We start from the raw sequence: 11690 nt of genomic DNA, 5'->3' as shown, positions 1-11690 counted from the left end.
CACCATGTTGGCCAGGCTGGTGTCGAACTCCTGACCTCAATCGATCCACCCGCCTTGGCATCTCACAGTGCTGGGATTACAGGTGTGAGCCACTGTGCCCGGCCCTTAACTATCATTTTTGAGTCAGAGTGTCACTTTGTCACCCAGGCTGGAGTTCAGTGACACCATTATGGCTCACTGTAGCCTCGACTTCCTGAGTGCAAGTGATCCTTCCACCCCAGCCTCTGGAGCAGCTGGGACCACAGGCATGAGCCACCCCATCCAACTAATTTTTTAAATTTTTTTGTAGAGATGGGGGTGTCTCATTATATTGCCAGACTTCTGGGCTCAAGATGTTTCCACTTTAGCCTCACAAAATGCTGGGATTACACGTGTGAGCCACTGCACCTGGCTTACTATGTGCTTCTAATTTAAAATAGCACTATCCTATGTTAATATCATCTAATGTTTATGCTCAAATTTCTCCTGGATTGTTACAAATGTCTTTTTACAGTTGATTTCTTCTAATCTGGACTTAAACATGGTATATTTGCATAAATTATGTAAATAGTGTCCCTTACTGTTTTTCCACTAAGGGCTATGTTGCTTCACGATAGCTAACTAGTGAGTAACGCAGTACTCTGTGGTGTACAATCACATATTGTACCTGCTCATCTCTGGGCATAGGGCACTCAGCTTGCTTCCAGCCCTCTGTCATTATAAATAAGGCTGTGGCCAGGCGCAGTGGCTCACGCCTGTAATCCCAGCACTTTGGGAGGTAGAGGCAGGCAGATCATGTGGTCAGGAGTTTGAGACTAGCCTGGCCAACATGGTGAAACCTGGTCTCTACTAAAAACACAAAAATTAGCTGGGCATGGTGGAGGGCACCTGTAATCCCAGCTACGTGGGAGGCTGAGGCAGGAAAATCGCTTGAACCTGAGAGGTGGAGGATACAGTGAGCCGAGACCGTGCCATTGCACCCCAGCCTGGGTGACAGAGAGATACTCCATCTCAAAATAAATAAATAAATAAATAAACAAGGCTGCAATGAACATGCTTAACTATGTGCCCTAATTCTGTTTGAGAATTTGGGGGGATGTAAACCCAGAGGTGGAATTGCTGGGTCATAGAGTATATATAGAACTCACCTGTCTAGGCCAGGTGCTGTGGCTCACACCAGTAATCCCAACACTTTGGGCTGCCAAGGTGGGCGGATCACAAGGTCAGGAGTTCCAGACCATCCTGGCCAACGTGGTGAAATCCTGTCTCTACTAAAAATACAAAAATTATCCGGGTGTGGTGGCGTGCGCCTGTAGTCCCAGATACTCAGGAGGCTGAGGCAGGAGAATCGCTTGAACCTAGGAAGCAGAGGTTGCAGTGAGCTGAGAACACGCCATTGCATGCCAGCTGGGGTGACAGAGAGAGACTATCAAAAAAGAAAAGAAAAGAAAAGAAACCTGTCTAAGTAGCACAAATTGGAAAAGCCGCACTAGCATACTCTCCCACTTGCAGTACATGAGGGGCCTTGTATCTCTACATCCCTGCCAATGATTGACATATCCACTTTTCTAATTTTTGTCAGTCTAATAAAGTGATATTTCATTGTTGCTTTAATTTGTGTTTCTCTGGTCACTAATGATTTTAAGCATCCCTTCTTGTTCTTGTCTCTCTCTCTCTCTCTCTTTTTTTTTTTATAAGATGGAGTCTTGCGTGATCTCAGCTCATTGCAACCTCCGCTTCCTGAGTTCAAGCAATTCTTCTGTCTCAGCCTCCTGAGTAGCTGGGATTACAGGTGTGCGTCACCATGCCTGGCTAATTTTTGTTTTTTGAGAAGGAGTTTCGCTCTTGTTACCCAGGCTGGAGTGCAATAGCGCTATCTCAGCTCACAGTAACCTCTGCCTCCTGGGTTCAAGCAATTCTCCTGCCTCTACCTCCCATGTAGCTGGGATTACAGGCATGCACCACCATGCCCAGCTAATTTTTTGTATTTTTAGTAGAGACGGGGTTTCACCATATTGGTCAGGCTGGTCTCAAACTCTTGACTTTAGGTGATCCACCCACTTTGGCCTCCCAAATTGCTGGGGTTACTTACAGGCGTGAGCCACCACACCTGGCCTTTTTTTTTTTTTTTTTTTAGAAAAGGTCTTGCTCTGTCATGCAGGCTGGAGTGCAGTGGCACAATCATAGCTTACTGTAGCCTTGAGCTCCTGGGCTCAAATGATCCTCCTGCTTGAGGATGCTGAAGCCCACAGCCCTCAGCCTCCCAAGTAGCTAGGATTATATGCCCAGATAATTTTTTTGTTTGTTTTTGGTAGAGACAAGGTCTCACTATGTTGCCTGGGCTAGTCGTACACCTAGCCCCAAGTGATCCTCCCACTTCAGCCTTCCAGTATACTAGGGTTACAGGTGGCCTCTTGAATTTTCAGATTTGTGCTTCTGTAAATTTCCTGTTCATATCTTTTGCCCATTGTTGTTTTCAGGTTGCAGGATCCTTTTTGTTGTTGATTTTTAGGGCTTTTTTGTATATTCTAGATATTAATCTTTTACTGGTCTCAAATATCATATCTCATTCCACTAATTATTAACTTTGTCCATGGTGTCCCTCATTGAACAGAAATCCTTATTTTGTAGGCAATGAAATTAATTTCTATCTTAAAGCTGTGCTTTTGAATTTTTTTTTTTTTTGAAATAGCCTGTTGCCAGGCAGTGGGGTGTGGTCATGGCTCACTACAGCCTCAACTTCTTGGGCTCAAGCAATCCTTCCTCCTCAGCCTCCCAAGTAGCTGGGACTACAGGTGGGTGCCACTATGCCCGGCTAATTTAAAAATTTTTTTTTCTGTAGAAACAGGGTTTTGCTGTGTTGCCTAGGCTGGTCTTGAATTTCTGAGCTTGTGATCCTCTGTCTCACCTCCCAAAGTGCTGGGATTATAGGTATGAGCCACTGTACCTGGCTTGCTTTTGAACTTTTGTATAAGATGTTCTTTTGTAGCCCCCGCTAGTCACAAGATATTATCCAACATTTTATTCTATTATGTTTTTGTTTTTGAGACGGAGTTTCACTGTTGTTGTCTAGGCTGGAGTGCAGTGGCGTGATCTCAGCTCACTGCAACTTCCACCTCCCGGGTTCAAGTGATTCTCCTGCCTCAGCCTCCTGAGTAGCTGGGACTACAGGTATGTGCCACCATGCCTGGCTAATTTTTGGATTCTTAGTAGAGACAGGATTTCACCATGTTGCTAGGCTGGTCTTGAACTCCTGACCTCAGGTGATCTGCCTGCCTTGGCCTCCCAAAGTGCTGGGACCACAGGCATTAGCCACCTAGCCCAGCCTATTAACATTATGTTTTTTACCTTTTGCATTTAGATCTGGAGCTCATTTAGAGCAGTGCTGTCCAATTGTAAGCAGTAGCTTACAATGCAAGCTACATATATAATTTTAAAATTTCCAGCAAGCACATGAGAAAAGTAAACAAAATAGTTGAAATTCACTTTAATGATACTTTTGAAACCCAATATATCTAAAATATTATTTCAACACATAATTAATATAAACATTGAGATATTTAAAGTTGTTGTCTCTTCCATGCTTGACAGCTGGTGTTTTACAGTCATGGCACACTTGGTTTGGCTACATCTCAGTAGCCACTCATGGCTGGTGGCTGCGGCTTTGGACAGCATAGACCTAAAGTCCACTCTTGTAGGTAATGTTAAGTAAGAATGCAAATATATTTTTCTCTACGTAATTCTTTTTTTTTTTTTGAGACAGGGTCTCACTTTATTGCCCAAGCTAGAGTGCGGTGGCATGATCTTGGCTCACTGTAACCTCTGTGTCCCAGGTTCAAGCAGTTCTCCTGCCTCAACCTCACAGGTAGCTGGGACTACAGGCATGTAGTGCCATGCCTGGCTCATTTTCGTAGAGACGGGGTTTCACCATGTTGCCCAGGCTGGTCTTGAACTCATGAGCTCAAGTGACCCACTCACCTCAGCTTCCCAAAGCCCTGGGATTACAGGTGTGAGCCACCGTGCCCGGCCACCTCTCCGCATTCATTGCATTTTTGTGTGTAACTTGTCTCATACCCCTCACCGCCCCATTCCATCCTGTTGTCTTTCCTGGAGCTTTTTCTTTCTTGTTCCTTTCTGCTCACAGCTGAAGGTGTTTTCTGACTTACTTCCTGACCCTGCGCTTACTTTCTTCTATGTTCTGTCCTTAAGGAATCATGCTGTAAAGTGCTTCAGCTGTCTCGCGTATGCAGATACTGCTTGGAGCCTTGTCTCACCTGTTCACAATGCCCGCCTTCTGCGAGACTGCTTCAACTGGCTGCCCTATTTACACTTACAAGTCACGTTAAAATGATCATTTCTCCATTAATTTCTCCATATACATTTCTTTCTAACATTTCCAATTATTGTTTCCCTTCAACTCCTCAGGCTTGCCACCTTTGAGTGCAAATACCTAGATTCCCTGAGCACCCGCCCCAAGGTATGACTGTCTCTTCAAACAGTGGAGATTTTACAGGTGTACATGAAGAGAAGATGCCTGTGTAGTGCTGATGGATTATTCCACTTATTCCCATGATAGATTGTTCTAGTTACATGTATCCACCTGTTGGTTGTGAAACAGTAAATCTACCCATAGTAAGGGGGAGATTATCCTGCAGGTGTTCTGGTCTACTGGATGTCAAGTTTGGAACCCACTCTGGGCTGTGCTATGTAGTTCTGGGCCTGCACACCCCCAACTCTTTGTCATGACTGATGACAGGCCCGTGGTCAATGACACTAAAGATGGGGCTGCTTTCCTGGCAAAACGGTTGTCTATGTGTAGAGGAAACCATGGAAGAACACAACTTTTCCGGTAGGAGGCCACCAAGGACTGGTCACTTCCATCAACATCTGGAGACAAACCCTGCCCTGAAACCTCCAATTGCCAAGCCAGAGACAAAAGAGAAGCCACCTGCTCCTTTCTAAGTACTTCACCAGATCTGGAAGACAGTCTCAGCTGGGCATGGTGGCTCATGCCTGTAATCCCAACAGTTTGAAAGGCCAAGGTGGGAGAATCACTTGGCCCCAGGAATTTGAGACCAGCCTGGACAACAACAGTGAGACCCCTGTCTCTACAAAAAATAAAAATAATTAGTCGGGTTTGGTGGCATGTGCCTGTGGTTCAGGCTACTCAGGAGGCTAAGGTGGGAGGATTGCTTGAGCCCCAGAAGTTCAGACTGCATTGAGCTGTGATTACGCCACTGCACTCCAGCTTGGCAGACAGAGCGAGACTCTGTCTTAAAAAAAATTATATATATATATATATATATATATGTTTTATATATATATATATTTTTTTTCTCCTCTGTGTGTGTATTTACACACCTGGGCTGTAAAGTAACCAAATGGCTTCCCAGGGTGGCTTCATTCTGTTGGTCAGTTTATCGGAACCTGCCACTTCTCTGATCCCTGTCTGAGCTCCCTTGATCTACTGGAGAGCAGATAGCAAGTAGGGGCAGTAACCCCCCTGCTGTGTACTCAACTTTCCAACTCTGGGCTGAGCAGTAGCTGAGACTAGCTGGAGGCTGGAACAGTGCTTCCCAGTCTTCCAATCTGAAGACAGTTTAGAGAATTATGGATGAAGAAAACCGTTCACCAGGCCAGGAGTCCCCCATTGCTTTTCAACATGAATACTGCTTGTTGACATCATCCCAACCCATGGTGAACTACTTTGGTCTAAAAAGAGGCTTGGCATTGGTCAACCCAGCACACTGGAGGTCACTGTCACAGGGAAATGAGACTGAGTCAGGGAAGCTCTCTTCAAGAGCTTGGAGGCTGGGGCAGAGTGGAAACAAGATGCAGGAGACCAGAACCAAAGGCGAGGACATAGGCTCGGGCAGAGAGGCTGTGGTCAGGAAAGCAAAAAAACCCAGAGGCAGTGAGAGAAGCCGAGCTGTTTAATCACCTCCTTGGCCAGACTCAAGGCGGTGGCTGTCCCTAAACAACACACCTTGGAAGCCACTGAGAGCAGCTGGAGATGGAGTGGCAGCTGGAGTCAGAGGGTGGGGTTGGGGAGGGAGGGCTGCTGCACCTCTGAGTGTCATCTGGCGCTCCTACCCCCAGGGCCTGCTTCATCTCTGAGAGGTTCCTGGCTGGTCCCAGGGGCAGGAACCAGAAGGCAGAAGGCTCATGCCCTCCCTGTGGCGGGAGAATGACCCTGAGGTGGGGCAGCCACTCCCCACATGGCCTATGTTGAGGGTGCAGCACTGTCCCCACCGTGGTGAGGGACAGAGGCACAAGGCAGGGGCAAGAAGGGAGAAGTTGGCGGGGGTGGGAGGGGGGTTGCCTGGGTTCCACCACCAGTCTGGAATTAAACAGCAGAAGAAAAGGGCTGCCCTTGGGAACGTGGACTTGTCCCCAGTGACAGTTCCTGGTGATGGGCTGACCTTGGCAACAGACCCTAGCAGCAGGCAGTTGTCCTGACAAGAGGGTGGTCCCTGTCAACGGTCTCTGGCAGTTTCCTGAACAGAGGGAGGGAGCTGGCCTAGGACCTTGCCCTGCCGACTACTTGTTCTTCTTGAAGAAGCTGAAGCGTTTTTCTCGCTCTCGTTCTCTGCCATCCTTGCTGCGGAGCACAACAGGCCCCTCAGCCCCGACAGGTGACACTGGGGGCATGGTCATGGCCCGGGTCATGCCCCGGGGGGCACTGGGCACCACCGGCTCTTCGGGCTCTCCAGAGGCAGAAGACGCAGTGGCAATGGCTGTGTTCACCACCCGTAGCCACGAGCTCATCTCTGCCTGCAGGACGGAGAGACCCTCGGTCAGCTTCAAGGACGCTGTGCTGGGGTAGCCGCAGTGGACAGCAGGGAAGTGTAAGAGGAGGAAGAGAAAGCGAGCTGTTTCATGCCATTAGGAGAACGCGGCCGGCTTAGACAGGGAGTGCGGCCTGGTGTGGCCATCACACACATCCGGTTAGCACGCTGTCTTACCACAAAGGATGAGACCAGGAAAAAGAGGGAGGACAGGGAAGGAAGGGAAGTCTGCAGCTGGAAGGTTCTGGAATGGCACGGGCAGAGAGGATCACAGAGGACAGCTCACCTCATCCTTGGCCTGGAATAAATACTCTTTTCCATCCTGTAAGCTGTTGGGAGAGAGAGGCCACAGGGCAGAGCTGAGATTCCAGGTCTGCCAAGTCGCTGCTGGTGAGCGCGCAATCATGACCCAACACTGGGCTGAGGCATCTGGTTGCAGCCCTCAGAGCTGGATCAGACACGCTCTGCACATTCTCCAGGCTCCCCGGACTGTGCAGAAGCACATCCTTTCCGACTGGCCACAGAGGTGCGGGGAGCTCACTTCTGCCCCAGCCTGGGCCTCCTGCTCCGGCTGCTTGCTGGAGGCAGGGACAGGCCCCTGGAGGTCCTGCCACGTCCCTGCTTTTGGATTTCCCACCCTGGGTAATTTTTCACCTTGACGTCATCAGCCATCAGGACTGGGTCTTGGTTCTCCCGCTCCCCTTGGTGGGGAAACAACCAGAATTCCCCCTCCCTCATCTACACCATCTCCAAGTGGCTGGCCTGGTTACTCCACTCAGGGGCTCCTTATGGGAACACCCCTCCCTCCAGAACTAACTTATGGCTCATCTGTGTTCACTCCCAACTCCCCTCCCCATCCCGAGAGAACCGTCCCCTGTTCCTACCCCAGCTTGAAGACGTGTTTACGCTTTCGGTAATCAGAGGCGACGCTGCCCTGGGCCCTGGCCAGGCTGACAGGCACTTCTCCGTGGTATGGCACTCCCGCGCTGGCTGCCTTGGCATCCTTGTAAAACCCAAGGCTCCCACGCCGCAGGACACAGTACACATTCTGCCAGGACCTGCAGGACATGGTGCTGACTGGCTGGCCTTGGTGGCACCTGCAACCTGGGGCCCTCTTGGGTGTCCTAGAACTTCCAGTTCTGCTCCCACCTTTAGGCCCATGGTCTTCACACCCTCTGGTCCTCCCCTAAGGTCCTGCTCTGATCGCAAGTCCTACACCTGGCCCAGAAGACATACTCTAAAGGGCATCCCTCCCTCTACCTGGGCAGAGGTTCTGGGGAAGTCCCCTCAGAGGCCAGGCTCCGGAGAAGCGGTACCTGTTGGCAGCCTTCTTCCCGAAGGCCTCCATCTCCTGCTTGCGGCACAGCACCCCCTCCATCTGCTCCTGGGCAGACGGCTCCGGGGCTCTAGGCGGCAGGGTGGCAGCGTGGGCTGACTCGGTGGACCTGCTCTGGGGTATCGTAGGCGGGGCTGGGCCCCGAGTCCGGGTCTGCCTCTCTCCCCGGGGCCCATTGGCTTCGTCCTCTGGACCAGGTCCCTGGGGGAAGATCAGTGTCAGTGTCAAAGGATGGGACGCAAGATCCCTAACCTGGGTACCAGGAAGCTAGCTCCGTGTCCAGGAGTTGGTCTTCCTGCCCCCAAGCTGCCTGTGAGCCTCTGCCCTCTCCCATCCCATCCCCAGTACTCCCCCACCCCAGCTCACCACCCCTTTTGGTCCCTTTGCCTCCCAGTAAATGACACCCACACTTGCAGGGGAACTCACCGGCCCTTCAGGGAAGCTGCTCTGCTCAAGTCTCTGTTGTCCCAGCAGGGGCTGCAAGGACAAGAACCTGTGAGAGGATGCGTGGTGGTAGGGTGGCTCTGGCTCTGATGGGGGCACAGGGGGACAGTGGGGTCACCTGTGAGGACTCTGCATCTGTGCAGACTCCATTTACACTGGGTGCTTGCGTGGATGGCGGCGGTCGCGGCTGGGTTCTGGGATGACCAAAATCAACAGAGTCATTAGTCCCTGGGTGGCTTGGGCTCAGCCTCCTCCTCCTACCCCAGGCGTCCTGGCTCTCACCCATCCCAGGTGGTGTCAGGAGCTGTGTGGCTGCCCACCAGGTTCCCCGGAGGCACACTGGCTGTGGGTTCGGGAGCAGGCGGCTGTTTCCTCCGCTCCTCCTCCTCCCTCTTTCTCTTTCGCTCCTTCTCCCGCTCCTCTAGCTGTCAAAAAATGCTGCATTCAGCATGTAGAAGGTCTCATGTAAGAGGGCCAGGGAGACAGGGAGAGCTGAAGTCTCAACTCGCATTTGATGAAATATGATAAAAGGAGAACAGAACTCAAAAAATGGTGGGGATAAGAAAGCGGGAGAGGGTGTCTCAGCATCACCCAGGGGAACTACGCCTCCTAAAGGTGTGGGGACAACGGCACTCTCAGCTCACAGCTGGGGGCTGCTGGGGCAGCGGGAGAAGAAGACGTGTCTTCTCCAAGCAGGAGCAAGCATGGGTTGCGGGAGTGGGTTGGGGTGGGCATCTGGGGTCCTGTGTCCCTCACTGCGGTAAGCTTCTCCAGCGCACTGAATCGCTCCTCCCAGGCCACTGCCGACTTCTGGAAGGCCTCGTGCCGCTTGATGAGGCTCTCCACTTCATCGACCGTGCAACCCAGCTCAGCGCTGCGCACCAGCGGCTCCTGGCTGCACAGCCAGGCCTCTGCCATCCCTGCGTCTCTTCCAAACACGAGCACCTCCAAAACTGGCAGGATCAGGGGTCACAGGAAGATGGTGGGTCAGAGTGGGCACAGGCAGGGCACAGTGGCCATGGCAACCTCAAGAACAGGGACACAGAGAAAGCTACTGCTCCAGAGCTGTGCCAGGCATCGCCAAGGTTGAGCATTGTGAGTTCCACACCCAGGCTTCCTGGTCTCACCTACTCTGGAAACCACAGGGTGCAGAATGCCCCCCATTCCCCACAGGGCCTGGGGCCCCCTCAGCGGCTCACCCAGCTGAAGCCAGTCCATCTTCTCCTGCCACTTCTCAGCTGTCTCCTGGCGCCGTGCCTGTAGCTGAGACAGCTTCTCTGAGATCTGGACGGGGCAGAGATGTGAGTTAGCACAGGATGTGAGGTCTTTCCAGGGCCCCTGGGGAGTCATTCAGGAGGATAAGCGATTTCTTTTTTCTTTTTCTTTCTTTCTTTTTTTGAGACAGAGTTTCCCTCTTGTCGCCCAAGCTGGAGTGCGATGGCATAATCTCAGCTCACTGCAACCTCTGCTTCCTGGGCGCAAGCGATTCTCCTGCCTAAGCCTCCTGAGTAGCTGGAATTACAAGTGCCCACCACCACGCCCAGCTAAATTTTGTACTTTTAGTAGAGATGGGGTTTCACCATGTTGGCTAGGCTGATCTCAAACTCCTGACCTCAGGTGATCCACCTGCCTAGGCCTCCCAAAGTGCTGGGATTATAGGCGTGAGCCACTGCACCCACCCCAGAACCAGTGATTTCTAATGTCAAGAAGCTGCCGGATCTGGGGAGAGATTTCCAGAATGTGGGAAACCCCTGAACAGCACTGAGGGGAGAGAATGAAAGATTTCTTGCAAAGAGAGAATGAGAGGAAGCAGAAAGCCGCCAAGAAGTCAGTGTTCAGCGCTTTACAGTGAGGATGGCCCAGCCGCCCAGGCCTCACCCACCTCCTCGGCTGCATAGTGGCTCCTGGCCAGCAGCTCCTTCCCCATGTTGATGCAGGAGGAGAAGCGATCCGCCCGGGCCTCTATCTCTGCCTTGATGCCTTGCTGGTTCTTGATGACTAGATCCGCAGAGGACACATCCCTAGGGGAAGGCAGAAACAGCATCACCCACTGCCCATAGCCCCATCACCGCCCAGCCACACACCCACGGAGGCCTCGGGTCCTGGGCTTCTCACCGGGGCCGCTCCTGGGCATCCATCTGCAGGTTGACCCCATCCATCCAGAGCATCAGTTCCCGCACAGCCTTGAAGAAGCGGAACTTGTCCGTGGTGTCCAGCAGCAGCTGCCGGCGGGCGGCAGAGCTTCCCTGAAGCTGGGCCCAGGCCTCCGCTACGGCCTGCATGTGGCGGCCGATCTCCTCGGCCTTGTCTCCAGCGTAGGCCTTCTGGAGCCGGTGGCCGTCATCCTGCACCTGCTGGACCTGCAGGGCCCAGGGTCAGAGTCAGGCAGTGCGGGGGACTCCAAGGAGCTGCCTCAGTCCTGGCTCAGTCCTGGCTCAGTTCTGGCTGCTGCTCTCACCTCCTGCCTGCCTCACAGCCAAAGAGGCAGGGGGAGGAGCCAGAGGGTGGGTGTGCAGGGAAAGATGAAGGCAGGTGCCTGGACACACTCTACCCCGTCAGGTCTCTTCTGGGCACCTGGGTTTAACTGGGGGGAGGGTCTGGAAAAGGGCCATTGGCCAGTTGAACTTTTCAGAAGCTGTCTAGGATGTGAAGGACCTTGGAGATTGCTAGAACGAGACACAGCCTGAAGAGGGGATTCAGGCCAGGTTGGTTGGGGGTGGTGGCTGATGGGTTTCGGTGGTTGAGGGAAGGATCCATGCTTATTGAGTGTGGGCCTAGAGCTCAAGCCTGGGAAGCACCAACAGGCAAATTCAGAGCAGCGTGAAGAGTCTCCTGGCTGCTGGGAACCCCGAAGACATCACTCTCAAGGGAGCTTGTCATTAAAAGTGTGAATACACTAGATGTCCCCTGCCAGAGATGTTCTTTTTTTTCTTTTTTTTGGAGATGGAGTTTCACTCTTGTTGCCCAGGCTGGAGTGCAATAGTGCTATCTCGGCTCACTGCAACCTCTGCCTCCCGGGTTCAAGTGATTCTCCTGCCTCAGCCTCCCAAGTAGCTGGGATTATAGGCATATGCCACCATGCCCAGCTAATTTTGTATTTTTAGTAGAGACGGGGTTTTTCCATGTTAGTCAGGCTGATCCCG

General features: G+C 52.1%; 1 protein-coding gene across 3 annotated transcripts in view; it reads right to left on the bottom strand.

The window, feature by feature from the left end:
- Positions 1 to 3451: 3451 nt before the first annotated feature.
- The window catches only part of SPTBN2 (spectrin beta, non-erythrocytic 2), a 45799-nt gene continuing 37560 nt past the window's right edge, over positions 3452 to 11690 (bottom strand). For all 3 annotated transcript variants that reach the window (XM_064364700.1, XM_012436960.3, XM_064364701.1), the window contains 11 exons: positions 10663 to 10907; positions 10430 to 10568; positions 9747 to 9831; positions 9304 to 9500; positions 8830 to 8972; positions 8666 to 8741; positions 8530 to 8580; positions 8084 to 8304; positions 7652 to 7825; positions 7054 to 7096; positions 3452 to 6753 (listed from right to left, as the gene is read on the bottom strand). In XM_064364700.1, coding sequence (XP_064220770.1) covers positions 6520 to 6753; positions 7054 to 7096; positions 7652 to 7825; positions 8084 to 8304; positions 8530 to 8580; positions 8666 to 8741; positions 8830 to 8972; positions 9304 to 9500; positions 9747 to 9831; positions 10430 to 10568; positions 10663 to 10907 — 1608 coding nt within the window. In that variant the 3' untranslated portion in view covers positions 3452 to 6519. The remainder of the gene's footprint in view (positions 6754 to 7053; positions 7097 to 7651; positions 7826 to 8083; positions 8305 to 8529; positions 8581 to 8665; positions 8742 to 8829; positions 8973 to 9303; positions 9501 to 9746; positions 9832 to 10429; positions 10569 to 10662; positions 10908 to 11690) is intronic.

This window comes from Aotus nancymaae, unplaced genomic scaffold (assembly GCF_030222135.1).
Source record: "Aotus nancymaae isolate 86718 unplaced genomic scaffold, 86718_ANA_hifiasm-v0.15.2.pri h1tg000059l, whole genome shotgun sequence".
Lineage (NCBI taxonomy): Eukaryota > Metazoa > Chordata > Mammalia > Primates > Aotidae > Aotus > Aotus nancymaae.
The sequence above is the reverse complement of the archived record's forward strand: the minus strand, read 5'-3'. Positions and strand labels throughout refer to the sequence as shown.